Source organism: Phalacrocorax carbo, chromosome 11 (genome assembly GCF_963921805.1).
Source record: "Phalacrocorax carbo chromosome 11, bPhaCar2.1, whole genome shotgun sequence".
Classification (NCBI taxonomy): Eukaryota; Metazoa; Chordata; class Aves; order Suliformes; family Phalacrocoracidae; genus Phalacrocorax; species Phalacrocorax carbo.
The window spans coordinates 15695815-15719668 of NC_087523.1; the positions used below are offsets into that span (position 1 = coordinate 15695815).

At 37.6% G+C, this 23854-nt stretch overlaps 1 protein-coding gene across 3 annotated transcripts in view; it reads left to right on the top strand.

Annotated features, from left to right (window-relative positions):
- The window catches only part of MTMR1 (myotubularin related protein 1), a 39325-nt gene that overhangs the window by 12416 nt on the left and 3055 nt on the right, over positions 1-23854 (top strand). For all 3 annotated transcript variants that reach the window (XM_064463191.1, XM_064463192.1, XM_009503991.2), the window contains 7 exons: positions 462-611; positions 1382-1570; positions 2066-2251; positions 5375-5581; positions 6407-6499; positions 11489-11602; positions 12997-13173. In XM_064463191.1, the coding sequence (XP_064319261.1) occupies positions 462-611; positions 1382-1570; positions 2066-2251; positions 5375-5581; positions 6407-6499; positions 11489-11602; positions 12997-13173 (1116 nt within the window). The remainder of the gene's footprint in view (positions 1-461; positions 612-1381; positions 1571-2065; positions 2252-5374; positions 5582-6406; positions 6500-11488; positions 11603-12996; positions 13174-23854) is intronic.

The following is a 23854-nucleotide window of genomic DNA, read 5'->3' on the forward strand; positions in this document are numbered from 1 at the left end:
GAGAACAGGTGCTGAGTACTTGAGCAAATTGGTCTATCTTGACACACATTCTTAAATCCACATTTTCCAAGAGCTGTTTGTAGAAAATATAGGCTTTATAAAAACTTGGTTTTGAATAAGCAGCATTAAACGGAAGAGTGACTGTGGTTTGTCATTGTAAATCTACAGTTTCCTAGTTGCAAAAGTATTTTTATTTTACTATATGATCACTTTTTACCTGAGTGTGCAGCCTATTCAAATAATTATTTTTCATATCAGTTTTAAAGACAATAAATAGTAAAGACTTTCAGTGTTTCGGTTTATGCTTCAGTATGAAGACCTAAAGTTTATAGCTTATTTAAAAGAAAAACGTAGGCACACTTTTTAAAAATGTGTGTAGCATTTAAAAATTTTCGCCACCCCAAACTCAGATACGTAAAGGTCTAACCTGAAAAATACGAAAATGTTTTGCTTTCATACAGGGCTTGCCCAATGAAAGTTGGAAAATATCCAAAATTAACAGCACCTATGAGCTTTGTGATACGTATCCCGCTATTCTTGTTGTGCCAACCAGCGTAAAGGATGATGACCTCTCAAAAGTGGCAGCATTTAGAGCAAAAGGCAGAGTTCCAGTAAGTGAACATTTTACAAGGAGATATAAGTGCTGTGCAAATTTGTAGCTTATAAGAAATTATCAGAGTTATTTTAGGCTTTTTCTTTTCTTTTTTTTTTTTTTGTTAAAATAACAGTGGGCCGGCTTCCTTTCTGGAAGTTGGGGGGGGAGGGCAAAGAAAGAAGCATTAGACTTGATGGGTTTAGAACTGAAGAGGGCCACTCAAATGTGAGTATAATTGCTTGGTTATTGTGCCGTGTAATACATTTTTGTTTGTAGTTAACGCTTCTATGCCACAATAGTTTCTGATGCTAATTCACATACTAGCTTGTGTTCTTATTTGGTGTGGAATATGTTAAAGCCATAGCAGTTTTCTTGAGAATAGACAGTTTTGCAGGGAGCATAAGAATCCCTTTAAATATGTTAGACAGTGACAGTTTTCATGCTGTAGATCTGCTTAGCAAGGCAGTGTACAGGTCCATAGACTTCCATGTGGAAGCAGTTTTTCTTCCTCCATTGTTCTTTTTTTCAAATTAGTAAGATGCAGTAACACGCTTTGTTTTTATTAAACTAAAAGCTAAGATGTTTAGAATCACTTTGTATTTCAAGCTCGGATTTGGGATGAGCAGTGCTAGTGTGCTGTCAGTATGGTTTTGCATCAGCTTGTCCTTAAGTTTGCGTTTATTGATTTGCCAGGAAATAATGCCATGTAGGTAGTGTGATTGTCTAAATGCACTCTGGCCTGCTGCTTTTATAGTAGTATAGTAAACTAAAATGATTTTATTTCAGGTGTTATCCTGGATTCATCCTGAGAGCCAAGCAACAATAACACGATGCAGTCAGCCATCAGTAGGCCCAAATGATAAGCGTTGCAAAGAAGATGAAAAATACTTGCAGACAATAATGGATGCCAATGCTCAGTCACATAAACTTATCATCTTTGATGCCAGACAGAATAGTGTTGCAGATACAAACAAGGTAGGTTGGTATCATAATGAGCATTAGTCGTTCTATCTTTATGACACGGCTGGTGACTGAGTAAGAGATGAGGATGAGAAGATCTTGGTGTTGAAGAGAGATTTAAAAACGGTCTCTGAAGAGGGCATGGGAAGGAAGGTAAGTTGCTTGTAGCATTTTGGAGAGGTGGGCAGGAATTGAAGGCAGCATGAAGACACAGCTGAGAAATGGTGTGGAAAAGCCCACAGGAAACCAAAGGTTTCAGTAGCAAAAAGGGGAAGGTATATGAATGTAGTATCAAATATAGCCTATTACAATTAGAATTTCTTTCACCTAAAAAAAAAAATAACCTCGTGCTTCTTAGAAAAACAAAAGCCAAAAATATGTTTTTATTAGTGCTGAAATAATCCTTTCTCTCAGAAAATCCTGAAACCTGACCAAAATAATTCTCTCTACCTTATACTGAAGTCCTCTACATGTTCTTTTCTTTGTCTGTTTTTACTTTTTGAATGACAGGCAAAAGGTGGAGGATACGAAAGTGAAAGTGCCTACCCAAATGCAGAGCTGGTCTTTCTGGAAATTCATAATATACATGTAATGAGAGAATCCCTGCGTAAACTTAAAGAAATAGTTTATCCTACTATTGATGAGACTCGGTGGTTATCAAATGTGGACTCCACACATTGGCTGGAATATATAAGGGTAAAATACTTTTGATGTGAAAAGTCAATTGTTTTTTTTTAAACCATGTTTTAACTTGCATTTCTGAAAATATTACTAAAATAATGTCTAGATTTAAGCCCATTGCTTCCATCAGGATAATCTTGTGATTTTTTAAAAGGTCACTTAGAACATAGCATTTTAAGCACTCCATAATAACTTTGTATTTCCAGTTTTATGTATTGGTAGGTAATGAGTTAATTCCTGATAGCACGGAGTCGTATTTAGTGTTGGACAATGTTTTATTTTCTTGAGAGGGAATGTTTGTGAACAGTCCAGGGTTATCCCTGCTTTTTGGAAGAATGCCCTGGGAACTTCAGATTATATTTGAACAACTGCCAAAAGGAGCTGACTGTAAATTCTGCAGTCTTTCTCATCCCTCCCTCCTTCAAGGCGATGTTGGTGTTCATGTGTTGGGCACCTACATTTTCATGGGCTGTTTATAGTCAGTGCTCTACTGGGTTATGATCTGCTCTATTATTCAACATAATATTAAAATAAATCACGACCATACTGGGTTTTACAGTCTGTTTCACTAACCTCTGAAATGCTTTTAGAATAGATTATTTCATTACCACATTCACCCCCCTGTATATGATGAATATGGATGGAGTGGATTTTGTTTTATTAGCAACTGACTCAAATGTCACTCGTGCAAAACATGTTTGGGATTGTTCATTAGTTTTACTTTTCTGTTAGCTAGTGCTTGCTGACTGCTGCAGGCGAACCAGTAGAGGGAGCAAACACTTAAATTAAGAATTAAACAAATGTCATGATCTTTTGGGAACAATTTAATTTTCTTGTTCTTTTGGACTATTTCAGACAGCTTTGGGAACCTGAGTATCTGGAAGCCTTTTGTTATCAACCTGGCCTTAAATACAGTAGTCTGTTTTAAAAGTGGAGTTGTTTGGGCCAGTTGTCACCTTTCACTGACATTGACTTCAGTGGGGTTCCTGGGCTTAGACAGGGTCAGAACTGGACCTTGATACCACTGTTGCACAGATGACAATGGCGTAGCGATTTGAAGTTTCATTTAAATTATTTTACAGAGTTCACGCACATGTAACATTCTTCATGAATCTGTCCCTTATGTGATGCTTCACGTTACGGTATTGACAGCACAAACTGTGGCCTGATTTCTTAAAAGCTACTGTTACTGAGTTAACAGTGTTGATGGTATCTCCCTGTGCTTTTATCCAAGAATTGCTTGCCTTCCTTGCCTTTTTTTTTTTTTTTTGGCTGATAATAGCAATTAACAAATCCACAGCTTTACTCTAATGCATCTTCTGTTTTCCGGGCTCAGACTGGAGTGACAGTGTCCCAGTTCGATGCGGTGCATTACTGGAAATTCAGCTTCCTAGCACTGGACGCCCACAGCATTTTGAAGATGGTCAGAGTGTCTGGGGAGGCACCAGTAATGTTCTGTATGTGTGAAGACAGTAGTAATATGAGGGAGAGAGTCACTTGGTGCTTTGTGCACACCCAGGATGCTTCCTCATCCCCTCCAGGGTATTTTCTGTCTTTCAGGGTAGAACTCATACTATTAATTATTTTTAAACCAATTCTCATTTTCTAAACTAGTCCAAAGCCAGTTATTTATTAGGAGCTCTGACTAAAATACTGTTGTGGTTGCTAAGTTTTGAAACATCTTTAAAGAATAATAATAGTTTGTGGAGGAAGCTGTTTTCTAAAGGCATTTGTCCAAAGTGGAATAAAATGCTTCACCTACTCCACAGATATTTACTGAATTAATGGTAACACTTCTCTGTCTCCCGTTCTCTGCTTGCGGCCTGTATCTATTCTATTCTTTTATTTTCGGCTCTAGTCCTTCAGAGGCATCTGTGCTCTCTTTAGGAAAATTTAGAGCAAGCTATTGCATACCTGTATGTTACATAGATTATTTTTCTGCTTTTATTGAAGACCAAACTGTTTTAATATTTGCAGTTTTTTAGTGCAGTAGAACTTTGTAACTGAAGTAGTTGGCAATTAAGTAGTTCGGACCACAAGCTCTATTCTCCTATAGAACCTTTTGTATTGTATCCTGATATTTCCATCCTGGCATCCTTCAGTTTTACATAAAAAATACGATCAGTGAAAGATATAATCAATGAAAATGGTCTCTGAAGCATGATTCTTGAAATAGCTGTGAACGCTGGTCTTGCACACAGCTTCTCCAGTGGATGCTGGCTTTCCTACTTCCCAGATGATGTTTTTACATGCTTGGGAAGGGAAAAATGCAAGCATTTTGTAAGATTCCGTTTTCTGATGTTGGAGTGCAGAATGGGAGTTTCTCCTGTGGTCCTGTTCTAGTCGTTGTTTTCTTTCACATATTTGTCAGTGCCATGGTAGGTCATGATGCAGAGACAGATATTCACAGGAGACAGATTATTCAAGTTTTGAAAAAGCTATGGAGTGACATGAGAGAACAAGAAGGTTTTTTTGTGGGGGGAGAAGAATAACAAGTTCACACAGGTGGTCTCAGTCCTGTGCCATTTCTGTTCTTCGCTCTGCAGCATGCTCCCAAATCCACGCTATTAAGGGTCTGCTCATGGGCTGAATACAATGTATACTTCATGCACCAACAAATCAGCACAGGCTCCCAGCCAGGGGCTTCTGGGTTTGTTGGGTTGTGTTTTGATTTAGATTAACTGGGTAGTTTGTCCCTTTCTCTAAACTTAGTAGTTGAGAACTGACCGCTGAGGAAGAAAGAGGGACTGATTACTGGGAAAAAGAACTTTGGAAAAGGTGAACCTTCAGCCTTTGGAATAGGTTACAGTATTTGTGTCTTTTCATCATGATTCAGAATTTCAGATTTAATTTAGAGAAGTGATTCCCAGGTTCTTTTGCTATGTGCTACTGATAATGGAGGGATGGTAAGAACTCTGTCCTGGACAACAGAGTGCACGCAGGTTTTGTACCTCTAGGAGTATACATTCCACCATTTGGAAATCTCTAATTTAAAGCAGTGTCATCCAGATGATTATGTAATTAATCTGAAATGTTAAAATATATTCACCTTAAGAGTATAAATTTCTAACTTGTTTTTTTTTGTAGAGTTCTGGTTGGTATTTCATATGCTTGGTTTTTTATCTTTCTTTGTTTAAGATGCTTCTGGCGGGAGCAGTAAGAATTGCGGATAAAATTGAATCTGGTAAAACATCTGTAGTGGTACATTGCAGTGATGGCTGGGATCGAACTGCACAGCTTACTGCACTAGCTATGCTTATGCTGGACAGCTATTACAGAACTATCAAGGGGTTTGAAGTTCTTATAGAGAAAGAATGGATAAGCTTTGGACACCGATTTGCAATGGTAAGCTGAAAGATTTAGTGTGCACTTTGTCACCTTCAAGGCTTTTATTTTGAATAGCATGTTTTGTCACAGTACTCTGCTGCATTTTGGTTATTATCTCAGGTGTCCTTCTTTTAACGGTGTGAGTGTGTCAGAGAATCATGACCTGTTCATTTTTAACAGTAAATCTGTGTGTGAGGTATAATATAAAGTAAATAAGAATTAAGTGGCTTGAACATAATGGTTAAAAAAAAAAATTATCACATGGCTTTTTTATGAGAAAGAGGGATTGTAACACATTGTTTGATCTTTTACAATCTTGTGAATGGAGAAACAAGGAAAACAATTAAGGTGTCTAGAAGGTAAAATTGCTGGAACCATTACTCTGATTTAAGGTTGAAGTGTTTATTTAACATGTGGGCTAGTGGGGAATTAGGACATAAATTATTAGGACATTTTGTGGGCTCTGATACTTAAGGTCGTTTAGGAGAAATGACATGTAGTTATGGCAGGTAGATATGGAATAATTGTTGTTTCAGTACAGTCTTAGTAAATACCTACCAGTTTGACTCACCGGTAGAAATAAATGGCTGTGCAGTGAAAGATGGGGAAACTACTGGCACAGTTTTGACCAAGTGTCTTTCCAGCTCTGCTCAACAGCAAAGGTGTGTCTGTAAGTGAATACTGGGATGCATTTTTAGTAGTTGAAAAATACAGGTTATCATTATGGGAGATTTGCTTGTCTTGTTTGCCATTGGAACATATTTGAGAGTTACTCTTTAAAAAGCATTGGGATGGTACTGTAAATACACAAGACTGAAATGAAAAGTTTGTTTTGACCTCCAGCGAGTAGGACATGGAGATGACGATCATGCTGATGCAGACAGATCTCCCATTTTCCTTCAGTTCATCGACTGTGTTTGGCAAATGACAAAGCAGGTAAGATGCTTAAGACTATATTTTTATGAGGTCTCAGTCTTTATCTTGGAAAAGTAATTCATGTAGGAGAACACATTCCTTTGCAGAGCAGTAGCATGTTGTCCTGAAGCTGGTCATGCTATGGCTGCACCGCGCACACGTAGGGAAACCTTTTCCTCAAAGCGAGGTACAAGGAGCTAGAGTAGAAGTTTTGACTTGAAACCAAAATACCAGGAATCCTTTTTTGTTTAAAATAAGCTTTCAGAGGATTCTCTGATTACATAAATGAGGGTTATTGATGAGATAAATGTTTGCATTGTATGTTCGCTGGTGGAGTAAATGTTTGTGTGGATTTATATCGTCCTTAAGATCAGCAAAAATCCAGGTTGATTGTGAACTGAGGGGAGGAGAAGGTTGTTCTTATGTATGTCTCAAATGTGAAACCTAAGTTAATGTTGACATCATTACAGGACAGCGTTTCTAACGTACAAGCCTATTGTCAGATAAGTTTTCTTACCTCCAACGCTGCTTTTACCTCTGTATCAGTGGAGATCTTTGAAATTAATGATATTTAAGGTACCAAAATATTAAAAGTCTCCATTTTTTTGCTGAATATGTTAAATTTTAGAATGGCTTTAGCCTTCATTTCCCTTATTTGTACCTCTGTGAGCATGAACTTTAGATTTTTCTGAGCTTTCATATCGCTGTTCTGTAACAGGGCTAGTGAAATAGGTTGTCCTCTTGAAGGCTTTATTTCCAAGTAAACTAAAAGTGCTTGACTCTTCTTCTTTTTTCTGTTTCCTCTTTTTCCTCCTTTTTTTTTTTCTTTGAAGCCTAACAGATCTGTGCTCTTATGATAAAAGCTATTATACTGAAGTCTGAATTGTATGTGATTTGTTCTAAAGAGAGGAGAGTAACAGCCTGGTTCCATATGATGCTAGGACTCCCAGACCTCTTACCTTAGTCTTCTTGTTCTGAACATGGTTCTTAAAAACTTACATCATAGTTTCCAAAACCTGTATTCAGAACAGTCGTCTTTGTTGCTTTATGAAAGTTCCCTGCTGTAATACTGGGCCCTTGTCCAGAGTCTCTTGAAGACTTTCTCTTTCTGTGTATAAATATTTCAGCATTAATGTACTGCTTGGTATGGCTGGAGAAAATAAATGAAAATTTCTGCGCCTGTCTCAGAGGAAAGCTAATAACAATAGCAAAGAGAAACAGTTCTAAACACCTGGTAGGAACAAAAGGCCTCTGGGGAGATCCTTAATCGAGAGCAGCCTCTTCTATTTTTGTGATCTCACTTGCTGCCTCCTATTTCTTGCTATAAACAGTTTAGTTCCCTTTAGTTTTCTCAAAAAAAAGAAAAAAGGGAAGGGGGGTAGGGAGGAGGAAATCTGTGAAACATTTTGCCAGTAACACATCTGTTCAAAACCTGGATCCAGAAACTGTTCTGAAATTCATGAACAGCAGTGGCATTGAAAAATCATTAATGTTACAGCAGCCAAAAAATAGAAAATGTCATTCTTGGAGAGTTCTTGCCCACTTGTTTTTATATTTTTAGTTGACTACAACACCTAGAGAATAGATGTCAAGGCTGTGATTACCTTGAAATGGACCTATGAAAACCAGGATTCTGTTTTATCCTTGTGTATATCACTTGTTTGTAAAACAGTGCTAGTTTCGTGCCTTAGAATCCACGGTAAACATATGTGAAATGTTCCAAAGTCCAAATAAGTGTTAATGACTGCGGGGGTGGGGCGCGGGGGGGTGTGTTTGGGCATGGGCTTGGGTTTGGGCATGGGCTCAAAACAAGCCAGTTTTCTCTTTCAGGTTCTGAGAACTACGTTCTTATAACAGTCCATACAGTGAGAGACTCTCTAACTTCCCACTAAGATACAAATTTCCGGATAGCTTCAGCCAATGAAACTTAATCCTTGACAGCCTTATATTTTCCCTTGTTTTTTATGGCCTTCATGATGCACAAATACAGTAATAGAGAACGTGAGAGAAAAGTACACTGATATCAGTTTTTAATAAAAAATATATGTTGATTTCCCTCCTCTGTTAGTAAATTCTGGTGATTTTGAATAGCAGATGTCAAATTGGGAAGGCCACATTTGATCTGATGAAATACTGATGCCCTGTTAAAAATGAAACAGAACTGTAAAATATGCATGTAGCATTGCAGCTCAAGTAGTAACTTTCTACCTTTCATGCACAGTACCCGCATAGGAGGAAGATATGTTTAAAGTTGGTAGGGGGTTGCATCCTGTTCGTTACTGTATGTCATCTGTTGCGAGATGCATTTTTCACTAGTTTCAGTAGTGTACTGATATATCTAGTGTTCACTTAACCTGATTCAGTCCAATTCCACAGTCATAAGAACTGTTCTCAAAGTGTTTCAACTTCAGATGTTACTGTAGTACAGAGCAAGTTCATTGATTAAAAAGCAAGTTTATTTTGCATGTCTCTGAATGAGATGGCACTTGGCGTCATCAGAGTTGTTTAAACAAGAGCATTCTTCTTTTAAATACTTCCTTTACAAAACCCCCCAACAACTCCAGCAGCATCAAGTGGGAGATTTTAATGACCCATGTGTTCTCTCACAATTAGTGGATTTGACAAGTAAATTTTCATTTGGGGAATTTTTCCACCTGAATCTTCAAACAGACACTAATGGGCTTGGAACTACAGAGGAAAGCATTTTTAGGTCAGTGATTTTTCAGGAGTGGTAATAGAAGCTTTACAGTCTTGATACATCAGCTCCAACAGTACAACTCTTGTATCCAAAGACAGGGTTTCAATAAAGTGCTATCACTTATTAATAAAATAGCTGGAGTGCAACCACTGATGTATGGAATTTTGAATATGCTTCACTGGATTGGAATAGTGGCCATGTCGGCATCCATCTGATTAGTATGGACCTGTCACAACACAGAACCCTAATGTGACAAGGCTCATTAAGTGCTTTCAGTTAAAGAGTCCCTTTAGGAGAGGCTTTGTCTTCAAAGTTGTTTCCAAATATAATTTTGATCCTTTGCAAATTATTTTTGCTCTCTGTATCTGATTGCTGCTTTGGGCTGGAGGAGATTTTTTGCAGGAGATTGAGGTACGAGACCCACTGAGTTTTCTCCCGACTTTTTTCGGCACACATGCTTTTGAAGTTCTGTTCATACGTCTTTAAAATCATAGCTGTGTTGTTAGCATCGTTGTATTGTAGTTGAGTATTGGCATGTTTTCCTAGAGAGAAGGTAATGCTGTAAGTGATAACTTTTGAACATGACTGAGAAAGAGAATTTGATAATCTTAGGTTCCTTTGTTTTATGAAAACAAATGTCTGGGTGATTGAAAACAAAGCAGTGATTTGAGAGAGAAGCCCCAGTGTGAGCACACCATGCTGTTGAACAGTGCGTAATCTGCAGCAGAGTCAGAAGAAGGAAGGCTCCCATTCATTTTGTGAGCCATGATATTGATAATTTCCTTACTCAAAATTTTCAACTGAAAGTTGTTATACCTTAGCTTGAGAAGACTTGGAAAGAGAATGTTTCTGCAATGTTTGACTTAAACTTCTTTTAAAAGAACGTTGCTTAAAACTTAGATTTTTCTGGGTTTAATACAAGCATGCCCGTTGTGTGTTATTCAGCTCTTTACTTTCAACATGAATAAACATTTGCCCTTCATAAACCACAGATGACACTGAAGAGGAATTTCTGGATCAGCTAATTCATCCGCAGTCCCAATTGCTGCATTATTCCTCCTAGCTATACTTGTCTTTTATTTAAAGTAGCTCTTGAGTCACTCGTGCCAAGGTGTTCAGTATTCTTCAGTGGCACATAACAGAAACCAGTCCGCTGCTTCCTTCAGACCTGAAATATTGACTTGAGATTTCTCCATATAGCAGGAAATTCTTCCTTATGAATCTGTAACTTCGCATTTTAGACTTCTGCAAAGACTTACTCCTTTAGTGGGAGTGAACAAAATTTGTTTCGTCTGTCCTGAAAATTGGTTTCTTATAACATTCTCTTTCGTGGTAATGAGAGAAATGCTACTTCTTACATTTTCCTTTAGTCTTCTAAATTTTTTTTTTCTCCTGAATGTTTATCATGTTGTGTCTGTGTTTGAGACCCTTGTCATACTGAATGCAAAGTTATTTTGACACATCAAGCAGTTGCCATATGTAGTCCTATCATAAAATTTGATTGAAGGAGGACCTTTTCCATCTGAATAGGTAGCAGCCCATGCAGTTTGCATTAATTTCTTCCTTTATGATATTTAGAGCACTGCAGAATAAGATTTTGAGTGTTTTCAGATTTATAACTCTTTTTCCTATAATGTGTCAGGTAACCTCTGCTTGTGAATAAAATGCCTAGTGGTGCTCAGTGGAATAACAGTTCCTTCATTTCAGATGTACAGGATTTACTTTCCAATATAAAAGAGGAGGGATTAAAGGCTTATTGTACATAGCTGATGGTAAACTTGAGGTGAAATGGAGAAAAGTGACTTACTTGGGTAGAAAGTAAAAGAAACATTTTAAATATTTGTTAAGCACATTGTACGTGCAGTAGTCTTTATTATCAAATTAATTCCATGTTAGAATAGGAAAAAAACCTCTTAAATGTCATATTCATCTTCTCTCTAACAAGAGAAATAAAGCATATGTTGAAGGCAGTTTGGGGTGGGTTAGAACAGAATACTGTTACAGCACCTTAAAATGGATTGTTTTGTGTCACAAGCTTCATGTTAGCTAATGTTTCTATGTTTGTATTCTGGTATACTTGCATAATGAATGTAAGGTTTGTCTCTGGGGAGTATTTATACAGAAGTGTGTCGGTGAAATGTATTATTGCAATGGCAGTTACTGAAATTGCTGAGTTTTCCTGAAAATAAGCACTAAATAAGAAAAAAAATAATCATATCCGAATCTTTTGGTTATTTCTTATGCCTGAGATTCTTCCTTTCTACACTGCTTAAAATAAAGTTTAAAGTAATTTTACCAATTTTTTATTTCAGTTTCCTGCAGCCTTTGAATTCAACGAGTTGTTTTTGATCACCATTCTGGATCACCTTTACAGTTGTCTCTTTGGGACCTTCTTATGCAACTGTGAAAAAGAGAGATTAAAAGAGGTACATAATTAGTGTAATACATATTTTTTGTTGATTTTTCTATGAAAATGCTTAGAATGCAAAACCTAAGAACATCTGAGGTGTGTTTTGGGATACATTTGTCACATAGTCTTAAAAGACAATGAGGACATGAAATTTCATGGCATGCGAAATACATACTGAATGCCCAGCTATTAAATGAGATGGCACATTTTTCTTTAGTTATTATCTGTTCAGGGGTTTGAGGGTTTTAGAAAGTCCTTTTTCAGATATTTCTAGCCAACACATACAATTTTAAATAATCATTATCAAATTATATTAGCATTTCTTTTGCTGTTTCCAAAGGAACTCCTATGGATGACTTTGCAGGTCACTTTAGGACATAATTAGATGGAACTTATGGCTGAAGACTGTGGAAATTTAAAATATCTAAATGAATTAAGTTAGGACTCAATGAAATACTTTGAGTTTGGAAAAAAAAATTAAAAACTGTTAACATTCCAAGTACACTTTTGCTTACTTTTGGCTTTGTTGGTTTTAATACTTCATTTTTTTCAAAGCAAGTAACAATTCCTTGCCATATTTAGCTTTGCTATTTTTTTTTGTTTGTCTCTCCTAGATCTGTAGGGAAAAAGTTGCATGTAAATACCACAAGATGGAGCTGAATAACACGTTCTCAGCAAATGCAGGGTTTCCAGACAGCTTTCTTTCATAAATGGTCAGATGCAATTCTCAATAAAGTAGTGCAATTTAAAACACAGCAGTACTAGAAACACACGCTTTACAACACTGAAGGAATGTAAAATTGCAAAATGAATCTGATCTAAGTTCAGATTTCCAATCTTTGATCTAACCGTGATTATGCTGATTGCATTTAGAATAATACAACTTTCAGAAGTGCAAATAAAGCTAGAATAGACATTTTAAAGCATAATATCAAATGATAGGAGCAAACAGTGTGAGTGGGAGAACTGAATAATTATTTTTCATACACGCTGTTTTGGATCTTCCAAACTACATCTCTCTTCACTGATTTACTTGACAAAGCTAATTTAATATTTGGGGTTTTCTTTTTTTTGTTGGTTATTGTATAACCATATATTTAGGTAGCTGTAAACATTGCTGTAGATTACGAGCAGTACAGCTCTCTTTTGCTCAACTAGACTTCAGTGTCTCTGAAAATAATATTGCTCAATCTCCTTTCTCAGTTAGCCTTGGACCAGAATAAGCATTCAAATGTTTTGCTAAAGCTTTGAGGCTGTTTAATGATCAGCTATGGAAGTGTTCTCAGAATGCTTGCAATTTTCTAGTAGATAAGGCAAATTTCACAGCTAAAATTACTGATACATAGATATTAACCTCATATTTTAAGGCTTTGCAATCCATATAATTAAATTTTATTTTTTTCCAATCAGGAGGTAAGCACAAAGACTGTGTCGCTGTGGTCCTATATAAACAGCCAGTTAGATGAGTTCACAAATCCTTTCTACGTCAACTATGAAAACCATGTTCTGTATCCTGTTGCCAGTCTGAACCATTTGGAGCTATGGCTGAACTACTACGTCAGATGGAACCCAAGGATGCGGCCTCAGGTATGAGTTTTCACATGAGTTTTATGTTTTAAAGAAGAGCACAGAGATGAAAAACAGAATTACATTTCATAGTGTTGAATGCAGCATTTAATTTTAAAAGTGCTCATCTGTCAGCTGATAGGGAAAAAGGTGATTTTCTCAAAGATGATGTGGGATGTGTTCAAACTTGGTGAAATGATGTTTTCACTAAAGTTACCAGTAGAATAGGGAGTTACAGTATCGCTTTATTGGCTTGTGAAAGGTAACAGATTAACAGTCTTTGTTGTCAGAAGATTACTTCTATAGCATTTCTATAATACTTTGTAACACTTTTTAATACTTTTATTGCCTTAACCTTCTTGTAGAGTTCAGTGTGCCTTTGGTTTTAGTCATGTTTTGCCCTTTACCGATGATGGTATAAAATATAGCAGCAATTTCTGAAAGAATTGGACTAAGTACCAACTCATTTTGTAGGCTCTCTAAACTTAGCATCACATAGTTGCTTGTTTTCAATTCACCTTTACAGTTTCAAGCCGACATGCTAAAGATTAAACCCTCCCTATCCATGCTCCTTTATTCATCCAGTATTTGTTCCTATAAGTAATGTCTGCTATTCAGAGAAATCTCTAAATCTCGTCAGACAAATACTCCATATGCTCTCATGCTTAGAAGTCTGAAGAAAGAACATTCAGTTTGTGTCACAATAATATATCTGAGGGTGCTATACCATCTCTTTATTAAGGTAACATTCCAAAGTACCCCCAAGCGTATTATGATAAAGTATCTGTATTAAGTGACTGCTCAAAAACTGCTTTCATCTTCTAGCAGTTAGAATGAGACATGAGTTTTAAATTTATTAGACACCCACAAGTCAGAGGCTGTTGTAAAAGACAGTGTTCCAAGGTAAGTTTCAAGGACAGTACACTGGTAGAAGTCCAGGCATCTGAGAAATACCGGTTAAGGTCCTGGAAAAGTCTGGATTGCTTTCTTACTGAGGTGCTTCCTCTGAGCTGCTTTGTTTCCCTTATTCTATTTTGGTTGATGTAGTCCTATGACTGTTAGGCACCTCTTAGCTGTTAGCATGTGTTGAAACTTGAAAGACAGTGTATTTTAATCTTTAGGGTTTTAAAATAAAATTGTCAACTGTTTTTTCACTAAATGTCATCTTTCCCTTAGACTATTTGCTGAAAAACATTTGCGTGGTTTATGCGCATTTTAGTATAATCGACCTGCAGCAGTGTCACTTTGTAACTGTATTTAATGACATCTATAAGATATTGAAAGCGAGCGGCCTTTGTAAACACACACGAAAGCTAGTCCCGGTCCAAACGAGGTGAGGGTGGGGAGGACGTAACAGAATGAGAAAATATCAGAACCATTGTATACTTAGTGGCAAGCTCTGCTCACCGCCTCCCTGTTGGAGAGCGCTCTGCCCACTTCTGTTGGAGAGCACTCGGGAGCTCTAGCGTGTGTGGTTCAGTGATCTTCACTGGTCTTTGGGAACTGGTCCCTCAAATCAGCGGGTTCAGGGTAACAAAATTTGATGATCCTGGTAACTGCCTTAACTTTACGACCACCTTCTTTTCTTGAAGAACTAATACAGCTGTTTTGACTTTTTGGATCTACCACATTAGCTTTGTCTTGGGAAGATACATCATTCCTTTCCTCTTGTCTCTGCCCTGAATTGATGTGGTGTTTGTGACAAATATTCCAAAGTGTTTCACTTCTACTTGGATAAATTTGCTGCAGAAATTACAGTTTTTTGTTGCAGAATTTTGTTCTCCAATCTAATTATGAAAGCACAAACTCATGCAAACAAGTAAATAAGTCTTTGTAATCACAGTATACGGAGTTTGCTTCCTTCTGTATTTGCATTGACTAGTTTCACACCCTGTTCGCTGATTCACTAACGTTCAGACCCATTCAGTAACAGCAGAAAAGACAATCATCATTGCAACGCCCAGCAGGTCTTCACTTATCTTCAGTAAAAAGCTTTCTTAAACAATCAGTGGATTTATTAAAAGAATGGGCATCTCTACCTACTGAGAAAAGGTTTTTGTTGAATAACTTTAAATGTGATTCTTTTGTTTTTCAACTGGAATAAGAGAAATTTAAATACTTAATGAAGAGCGCTCTGATGAATAGCAATTCAAGGCAACCTCACGTACTGTTTTATCAGCGGCAAAAACTTCTATAGGAATCTGGAAAATGTTTATTGTTTTCTAGGAGCTCACCAAAGAGGAAGACATGCCTAATTACATGAGTTTAAGGGAAGATGAAGAAATCAGAATGGATGTTTGATACCCATTATCAACCATCTTTATATTATGGGAGAGGAAACTCTCAAGAGCAAAAGGGCAGTTTTTGGTTTGGGGCAATATTTTAGTTTTTCCAATTTCAGTTTTATTAGTGAGTGAGGCTCGATTTTTAAAATGGACTGAGAGAAGTTAATCATTGTGCTTCGTTGACTTTTCTGTTGGAAATGAGCATGTATTACCTTCAATTTTTTTAATTTGAAAATTACGGAATGCTAAATAGATATAAGCATTTATTTTTGCTTTATTGTACTCTGTCTTCAAATATCTGTGACTCATCAGCCCTCTAACAGTACAGTAAGGTCTGATCATATTCGTCATTGTGCTAGGACATACAGAGTTCAGAGTTATTCTTATGTTCTGTAAAGAAAAAATTGCTTATAATGATGTGTCTTCAGTTCTATCTGAGTTCTGTGGAAGGCTGAATTGGTGGATTTGGTGGTGTTTATTTGCATCAAGAGCCTCATTTTAGGATTACAGCTGTAATGCAATAGGTGCTGTGCAATTAGGTGACACATGGTCTCCTTCCATAGGGTCCAAAGGTCAAGTGTATGAGAAGTGAAGGATGTGGAAAACTCTAGGTTAAATGTGGACATCTCTTCTAGATTCCCTTTTTGCTAAACTATGCTTCAACAAGGTCATTCTAATTCTTAAGTGAAAGAAAATGTTCCTTGGTTTCAGTCTGGAGGTGTTAATTCATTATTGACTTCTTGCCCCAAGAAAATTAGATAGGTTTTAGTCCTGTCTTATTTGAGTTCATTGACTGAGGGCGTTTTTCAGATTTGCCCTTTCCTTGGGTTGGAGAAATGTGTATTTGTATGTGACGTGGGGAAGATAAGTTCTTTCATACTCTCATACAGAGGTGTGTGCTCTGTGAGTACCTGCTACTGGACTTACAGATGACCCTGCTAGTCTGGAATGGATAAGACTGATGCTTTTTGAATTTTTGAGTTGGTATCACATATTTCTCTTTCCTACGTAGTCATTCAGACCTCTTCTTTACACTGGTTTGAGGAGTTCTGGCTGCCAGGTGCCAGTTAGCTATCTGCTTGGGCAACTCTGGAAGGTGGGGAGAATGTAACAAATTATTTTCCTGAATATGACTTCTGCAGGGGCAGTGTTTTTGAACTAATATACTCTTATTGTTCATATATGCAGAGCATGAGTAAAAGTCTGGTCCTTTTAATTCAAGCTGTGCCTGCTATGTGAGAAGCAAGGAAACAAGTGTATTTTAGTCACAAAATTTACATAGTCCATTAGGATATGTTTAGTTGTTTTTATGCCTTCTGGGAAATGGCTTTTTAATCCTTGGAGTACAGGGCTTAAACTTGTTTTAATTGTTTTTTTTTTAAATTTTTCTATCCCTGCTCATTTTTCTTCAAGCTCTGTTCCAGAAATGTGGCCACTGTGCTAGAAAGAGTATCATAGGAATATCTGTAAGTTTTAAAATTCATTCTTTTCTTTGTGCATGCAGACCTTCACCCACAATATAAGGCTAGCACCATCTATAACCTAGAAATTCAGTTCAGCTGCTGGAATGGTATCATCTGCTAAAGGCAGTCTTTGGAGCTTCCATGAAAAGCCAGGGCAAGTCTGTTCATAGGTTAGCAGCTGGCTTAAAAAAAGGGAAGGAAAAGGTAGCAATAAATAACTGTTCGTTCAATATACACAGAAATGATCTGGAACGCATATAAATAGGTTACAAAGCTGCTTTTTTTTGTGCTGAGTATAGAATTGTAGAAGGTTTTGATGTGTTGAAGAGTTGAGTGATTAGATGTCAGCTGAACTTCAGTGTCACTAAACACAAAATACTGCATATTTAAAAGAACAAATAAGGTGATAAGCGTCACTGGAAAAATTTTTGAGAATAAACTGGAAAACATGAGATGCTTTATCCTGCACATAACAGTATAGGACTTACTGCCTGGCACGTGGGGTGTTCAAATTATTTACACCTGCCTTCAGTCAAGTTGCCCAGTATTTTTCTCTCTGAGCATGTTGACATCGGTTATAATATTTTTAATGTTCATGAATATGATATAACACAATTTTGTGGCAGGATGAAGCCATCATACAGCTCTGGAGATGCTTGGCATTGCTGCTCTGTGATCCATGGCCTGGAGCGCATCATTTTCCATGAAAGAATGAGGCAGGAGATGTCAGGAGAAGGAATCTTCATGTGGGTTATTTAGTTGGAGTGTTGCCCTAGCTAAGGAGATTTCATCCCTGTGTTTACTGCAGGGTTTCTTGTGAGACAAGGCAAGTTTCCTGCAGTACATGATAGTTTCTCTAAGTCAAGATAGATTTCCAGGGTCTGATTTACTGCAGGTAACTTACATCTGCAGATAAAGCTCTCAGCATTCAATTGATATGGAATAAAATAAAGACTAACTGCTTATCCTGTGTGCTGAAAGGGTCTGCAGTTATTTAAGAAAAAAAAAGCTTGGTATCCTGTATTAAGCACAGCATCAGAACATGCACAGAAAGGGAGAAACTATCACTGTACAAATAATCTTCATTTTGGGGACTTTCTAACAAAGCATTGCTCTAATCTATCAGATGTCTAAATCTAAACAGGCTGTAGGTTTTAACAAGCAATGGCATTAGCTCATAATCTGTAGAGTTTCCCGATTCTGGAAATCTATGCAGTTGTTTGCAAAAATCTCTGTTCCACTTCCCACATGGTAGGATTCATAATTTCTGTTTGCCAGTCATTGCTTTTCCAGAGGCTAGGGGGTTTTGCTTGGTTTCCCAGGAGCATACCTCCACAATAAGTGTGGAAATATTGATTATTATTGAAAACTGCAGTTTTCATCATTTGAGATTGCCTTTTTCTATAAGTATACTGTTAACTAGTTTTTAAAGGCAAGCCTGTCAGCATTCCAGCTCTTCATGAAGAGGAACAAAAAGCTCAAGTGAAAGATATTGTTGTCTTTCCAATGCACAGAGTGGCTTTTTGAAAAACCAACAGTCTTAAGTCGAGCAATGAATTTAAAATAACCATTTTCCTCTGCAGCCTTTCTTCCCTGTTGCTAAAATAGATAAAGTATACTCACTGAACAAGACAAAATGCATTCACTGTTGAACAATTTTCATGTGAATGACTGTCCTTGAGCTAGTACAGTAATACACAGTAGATATCCATCCAATTAAGACTTGGTGGTACTATAAGTTGAGTAGCTATTATAATTTCTTTTAAACCTATCCTTGTGTTGACAAATTTTGCTATCCAAAAGCACTCCAGGATCCTGAAGGATTACTTGGGAATGAAAACCTGAAAATCAATACTGAAAGTGAACTGTAATAATTCTGTGAAGAGGAAGGTTTGAATTTTTTAGGAAATTAAGCTGTCTTACATCAAGGTGTTTTTTATATGTTGTAGTATATATATTGCATAGCATAATTGTAGTTTCTGTGTGGGAATAATTAAAAAAAATCCACCTTTATATTTCTTCAAGTCCTCACCCAGCATTAATAATTTATTATAACTGTAAAGTCGTGTGTTCTGAGAGTTACAGTACACCAGGTCCTGCTTTCAGTATACACGTGGATAATTCAGTTTAAAAAATGGTTTCATATCAATGGTATTTTAAGCAATGAAGAACGTTTCTTTAGCAGTGTTCTAAGTATTTTTCAGCTCATTATAGGCACCAGCTACCTTACCTTTAAAGTGTAGGAAAAGTATCTGCTTTTGAATGAAACAGGCAGCAAAGCTAGCAAATCAGGAAAATAAAACCCCACCCATTTTAACTGGTGGATTTGCAGGAACCTACAATTGGTTCTTTCTGAGTGAAGAATGGTACTTGGCTCACTTGATTTTGCAGCATTTTGCTGGTTTTTACTGGTTGGGTGTGGGATTTCAAATATTGAAGTATCACTAGCAGTGGGAGAATCGTATTAAGTCTTACAGGGGAAAGAGGCTGTTTGTACCAGAGAGAAGAAACTCTGGAAAGGCAGGGCAACTGGCAATATCACAGATAAGGAGGGGAAGGGAGAATCGGCACATAGCAGGGAAGAAGTGCAAGAGTAGAGGGGAGATATGGGTGAATAGATTGTATGAGGAGGGGGATCAGGTCCTAAGTTTAATCATGGCTTGATGCAGAAAAGTTGGACTGGAAACTTAAAAGAATGTTGAAATGGGCAAAAATGTGAATTGTTAAAAGGCTAGAGAAACCTAAGAATTTGTCTAAATAAAATCTTCCAGAGAAGTTGATATTTTTTTATTTATTTACAAAGAATTAGTCCCTTAAGATAACTCAATAAGAGAGGGGTAATGGAATAAAAATAGGGATTTGAATGGGAAAGGACTACAAAACCTGGTGAGAGCTTAAAACCAAATAGAAAGATGCTAGAATCATGGGCAACTGGGATGAGTCTTTAAAGCTTATATTTAGTGCTGAGGGTATTGCTCAGGATGGGTAAAAGGACTAGGGATGCAGGGTTTGGGTAAGTGGCTGGAAAAAGTTGATTATGAGTTAGAGAGGAGAGCAACATGCAGTCTCAGTCATATTCTTCTTAGTTTCTGAGTCAATATTATGGCAGCAATTAAAAGAAAAAAGACTGAAAAATCATCTCAGGAGGTTGCAGGTGAATTCTTCTCCAGCTTTTACAGAGCCAGCTTTTTGGTTAATGCCTGGAGCAAGGTCAGGCTTCCCAAGTATCCCCACTACTTAGTGCTGCTGGCAAACTCCTTACTCGTGTCCCTGCTTGGATTGTACTGCTAGATCTATTAGATATAAATGCCAGTTTTGATTTGGATTGATCAACTTCTAATCTGTTTTTAGTAAATTTCATGTGATCTGAGAAATCTAATTTTATTTCATATAAATAGTCAAATGACAGAATTTTTTTATGAGGTTAACCCACCAAATTCTGTTAAAATGTGGTACGGTCAACTTTATGTTTCTACTTTATTTTTTACTGGAATATTTTGTTAAATAACAGAAATGAAATTAATTGTATTTCAGCACATTGAGGTAATAATTAAACATGTGACAAAGATCCTGAAGATCTAATGAGCAATGGCCCAGCCAATTTTCCAGCCCAACAAAACTGCAGATGCACTGCTGCATTACATTTCATCTGTGTAGGCTCCGCTTGTGCAGCAGAAATAGGTCTTTGCTTTTGCCTGGAGCATGGACAGAAATGATGGGGACCTGGCTGTAGTGGCTGGGCGTTGCCTAGCAGCATTACTGCGGCAACACGCTGGGAAGCAGGTGTTACAAAGGAAAGGATGCACGCTCTTCTGAAGATCCAGTATTGATACAGTGGAGTAGAGCAGCAAAAAATAACTTGAATGCGACTGGGTGGTGAGCCCAGAGTCATCTTTTTGAGCTTCCACTCCTAGTTTGAGAGGTGGGATGAGAGAGTAGAAAACAGTATATCTGCCTTCAAACTCCCAACAAATTCATCTCAGTCAGATCAATTCTATGATTTCTTAACAAGACAGTAATAAAAGCTTGCCATGGAGACACTACTTGTGCCGTGCAAGTATTCACTTCTAGGGTTAAGGTGGTAACAAGATCTTTTAATAAACAATCTTCTCCAAACTTCTTGTTCCTTACAGAATCTGTCACTCTTCCACTTCCTTTCATTCTAAACAGTGGCAAAGTAAAGGAGAACCTCGTTCACAGTAAGCCGTTACAGGTGTTATTGTGAAGGTTGTTGGACCCATTTCCTTCTGAAGAAGGCTTTGTTTGAGAGAGGAATCGCACACTGAAATATAATGGTGTGAAGGGACAGAAATAGAGTTATCTGGAAGAATTTGCACACGATGGTATGAGGAAATGCTGGCAGCAACAGGTCTGCCTGGGAATGAGTCTTTAGGAAGTGTGGAAATGAATTAAACTTCTTTTTTATTATTATTATTTAATGAGTTTTGTGACAGAATTCATTTGAAGATGCTTCATCCTCTTACTCTTCTTCCTCCTGTGAAGATGGAAGGAAGCTCCCAGAAAGCTGCATGATCCCAGTTTTGTTTGGTTCTCTTAATGGTTTCATTAAAAGAAAAATACACGTGACTTCAGGTTGAGGCTTTGTTTTAGGCATTTCCCCCCCTTTTCCCTCTATCACCACTGACTATCTTTTCATTCTTTCACATTTGAATTTGCTGCTTTTTTCACAAAAGGGAAGTTACAGTAGCAGAATTGAAGACATCTCGGGGGAAACATGGCTCCTCATGCCAGGCTGAGGTCTGTTTTATAAGAACTTCTAAAATATTATCTCTCAGCTGCCTGTGCCACCTTTTTCTTATCCCCTGAGTATGTAACTCTAACATGGACTTTTAACACTAATAAATCAGTTATTGTCAGCTGCTTGAAAATACTCTGAATGTGCTAAAGATTTCTCTAGACTGAATTTGACATGTTATTTTGCGAAATTAAAGTATGTACCGGAAGTGTACGAAATCTATTGTTTGAATTTTATTGTTTTACATGAATGTGCATCTACATCATGCTGTGTTAAATGGCAAGCAACGAGAGTCTTTTCCTGGGAAAGACTTGACATTAGAAAACCATTTGTGCTTACACTACCATGTGAAATGGCATGATGATACTTATGTAGAACTGTCTTGCAGTGTTCACAGCTAATGTGCACTTATTAAAAGATGGCCAATATTTTAAAGATGACCCTTCCCCCCCCCATTTACAAGACCCTACTCTGCCTTGCTTATACCTTTGCTGCCCCTTAATGATTTGGGTTAGGTCACCAAGTATGTGTGCCTGACTGAATTGTTTTGTAAAACTTCATCCAAGAAAGCTCAGTTGCTTACGAGAATGTGACTAAGAAGAACTGTTTTCCCATATGAAAATATTGGTATTGTAGACTTCTTTTGGGGTGAGGGGCTGTTTTTCTGCAAATAAGCCATGTCTAGGGCAAACACGAGATTTTAGCAAGAGAGATTACGTTTCAGAAATGTGCCTGGTCATATGCCATATCCTGGAAGAAATTCATCCAGTTTGGAGGTCTGAGGCTGGTACAATCTCAGTGAATTCTCAAGGACTGAGAATAAATGAGAGTAAAAGGACAGAGGGATGGATTTGATACAGAGTCTATGAGAGTTGTGACGAACTGGGAACGGGCAGTAGGAGTGAATAATGGTCCAAGTGTTGGATGTCTTTGCTTTTTGTTCAACCCACGGAATACCATCTGAGAAAGTAGGCTGGAGGGGACGCGGCTGCAGACAAAGAAAAACTGTCCCGTGGGTGAGGGAGCAGGATGTTGCTCTGGAGAAATAAGGTTTCTCCCTGCCTTTGCCACAGGATTCCTCTGTTGTGAGGGAGATACCTGGAGCAGAGTGGTCACCGTGTGTGCGCTCCGTATTTACTGGGTGTCCTGCTTGATACCCACACACTGAACTGCAGATTCCTAAATTCTCTGTTAAACCAAATTGAGATCCAAGCTATGCAAAATTAGGAGGTGCTTGCTTCAGATCCTTGTCTGCAAAATGGAGTGTTAGTACTCCCGTATGTCGTTAGCATGCTGCAGAAGTACATTTTTTTCTTGACATGACATGAAAGTACAGGAAAGGAAACCTAAGAATTTTAAGCTCAGAGGAATAAATAAAGGATGGGGTCAGACACTGCAAAGAAAACTCAATATTGAGTAGCTGCTCACTAATTGAGTAGCATCAAACTGCACTGAATACAGGAGGAATACAAGGGGGAAGCTAGTATTTTAACGTTTATTTAACCAATTATTTTATACAGAGGTACAGGAAGGCTGATTTGATTTTGGAGAAGTAATCTTCATTCTGACACCTCCTAATCTTTTGAGGGCATATTTTTGCAACCTTAATGTTGAAGAGTTTTTTGTGTGACTTGAATACACGTAGACTTTTAAAATGTCATTATTGTTATTTAGCTAATTTATTTAAAGACAGTCCTGTTCTTTGAGATGGACACATGGGGAGAGCAGCACTTGTGTCAAAGTTTGAGCATGTGTCTTGTTGAATTAGGTTCTGGGGGAATGCAGAGGAAGGATCGATATGTGCAGCCACGCTTTTCCTCCTTGAGGCATTTAACTCAGTGTGCCAAGTTCTGCAGTGGCTTTTGTGTAGTGTATCCTGAAAGGATTTGTAGTGGGTTCCCCAAAAGCCAGTTGTATGGAACTGCTTTTTATGAGTGAGCATTGTGCAGTGGAACACACCAGCCAGCGCCCATGTGAAAGGGGTCTAAGAGAAATGGGCCTGTTATGCTGAATCATGATTAAGCTGTGCAGAAATCAGGTGTGCAAATGTCCCGTGACCCAGGGCTTGCGTGACTAATGATACCAATGGTAAATCACTCTGCTACAGACCTAAGTGGTTAAGGAAAATGTCTTCATAAAGAAGAAATCTGAAGTGGGAGTATATGAGAAAGGGATCTTTTACTTGAGGAAAAGGGGAA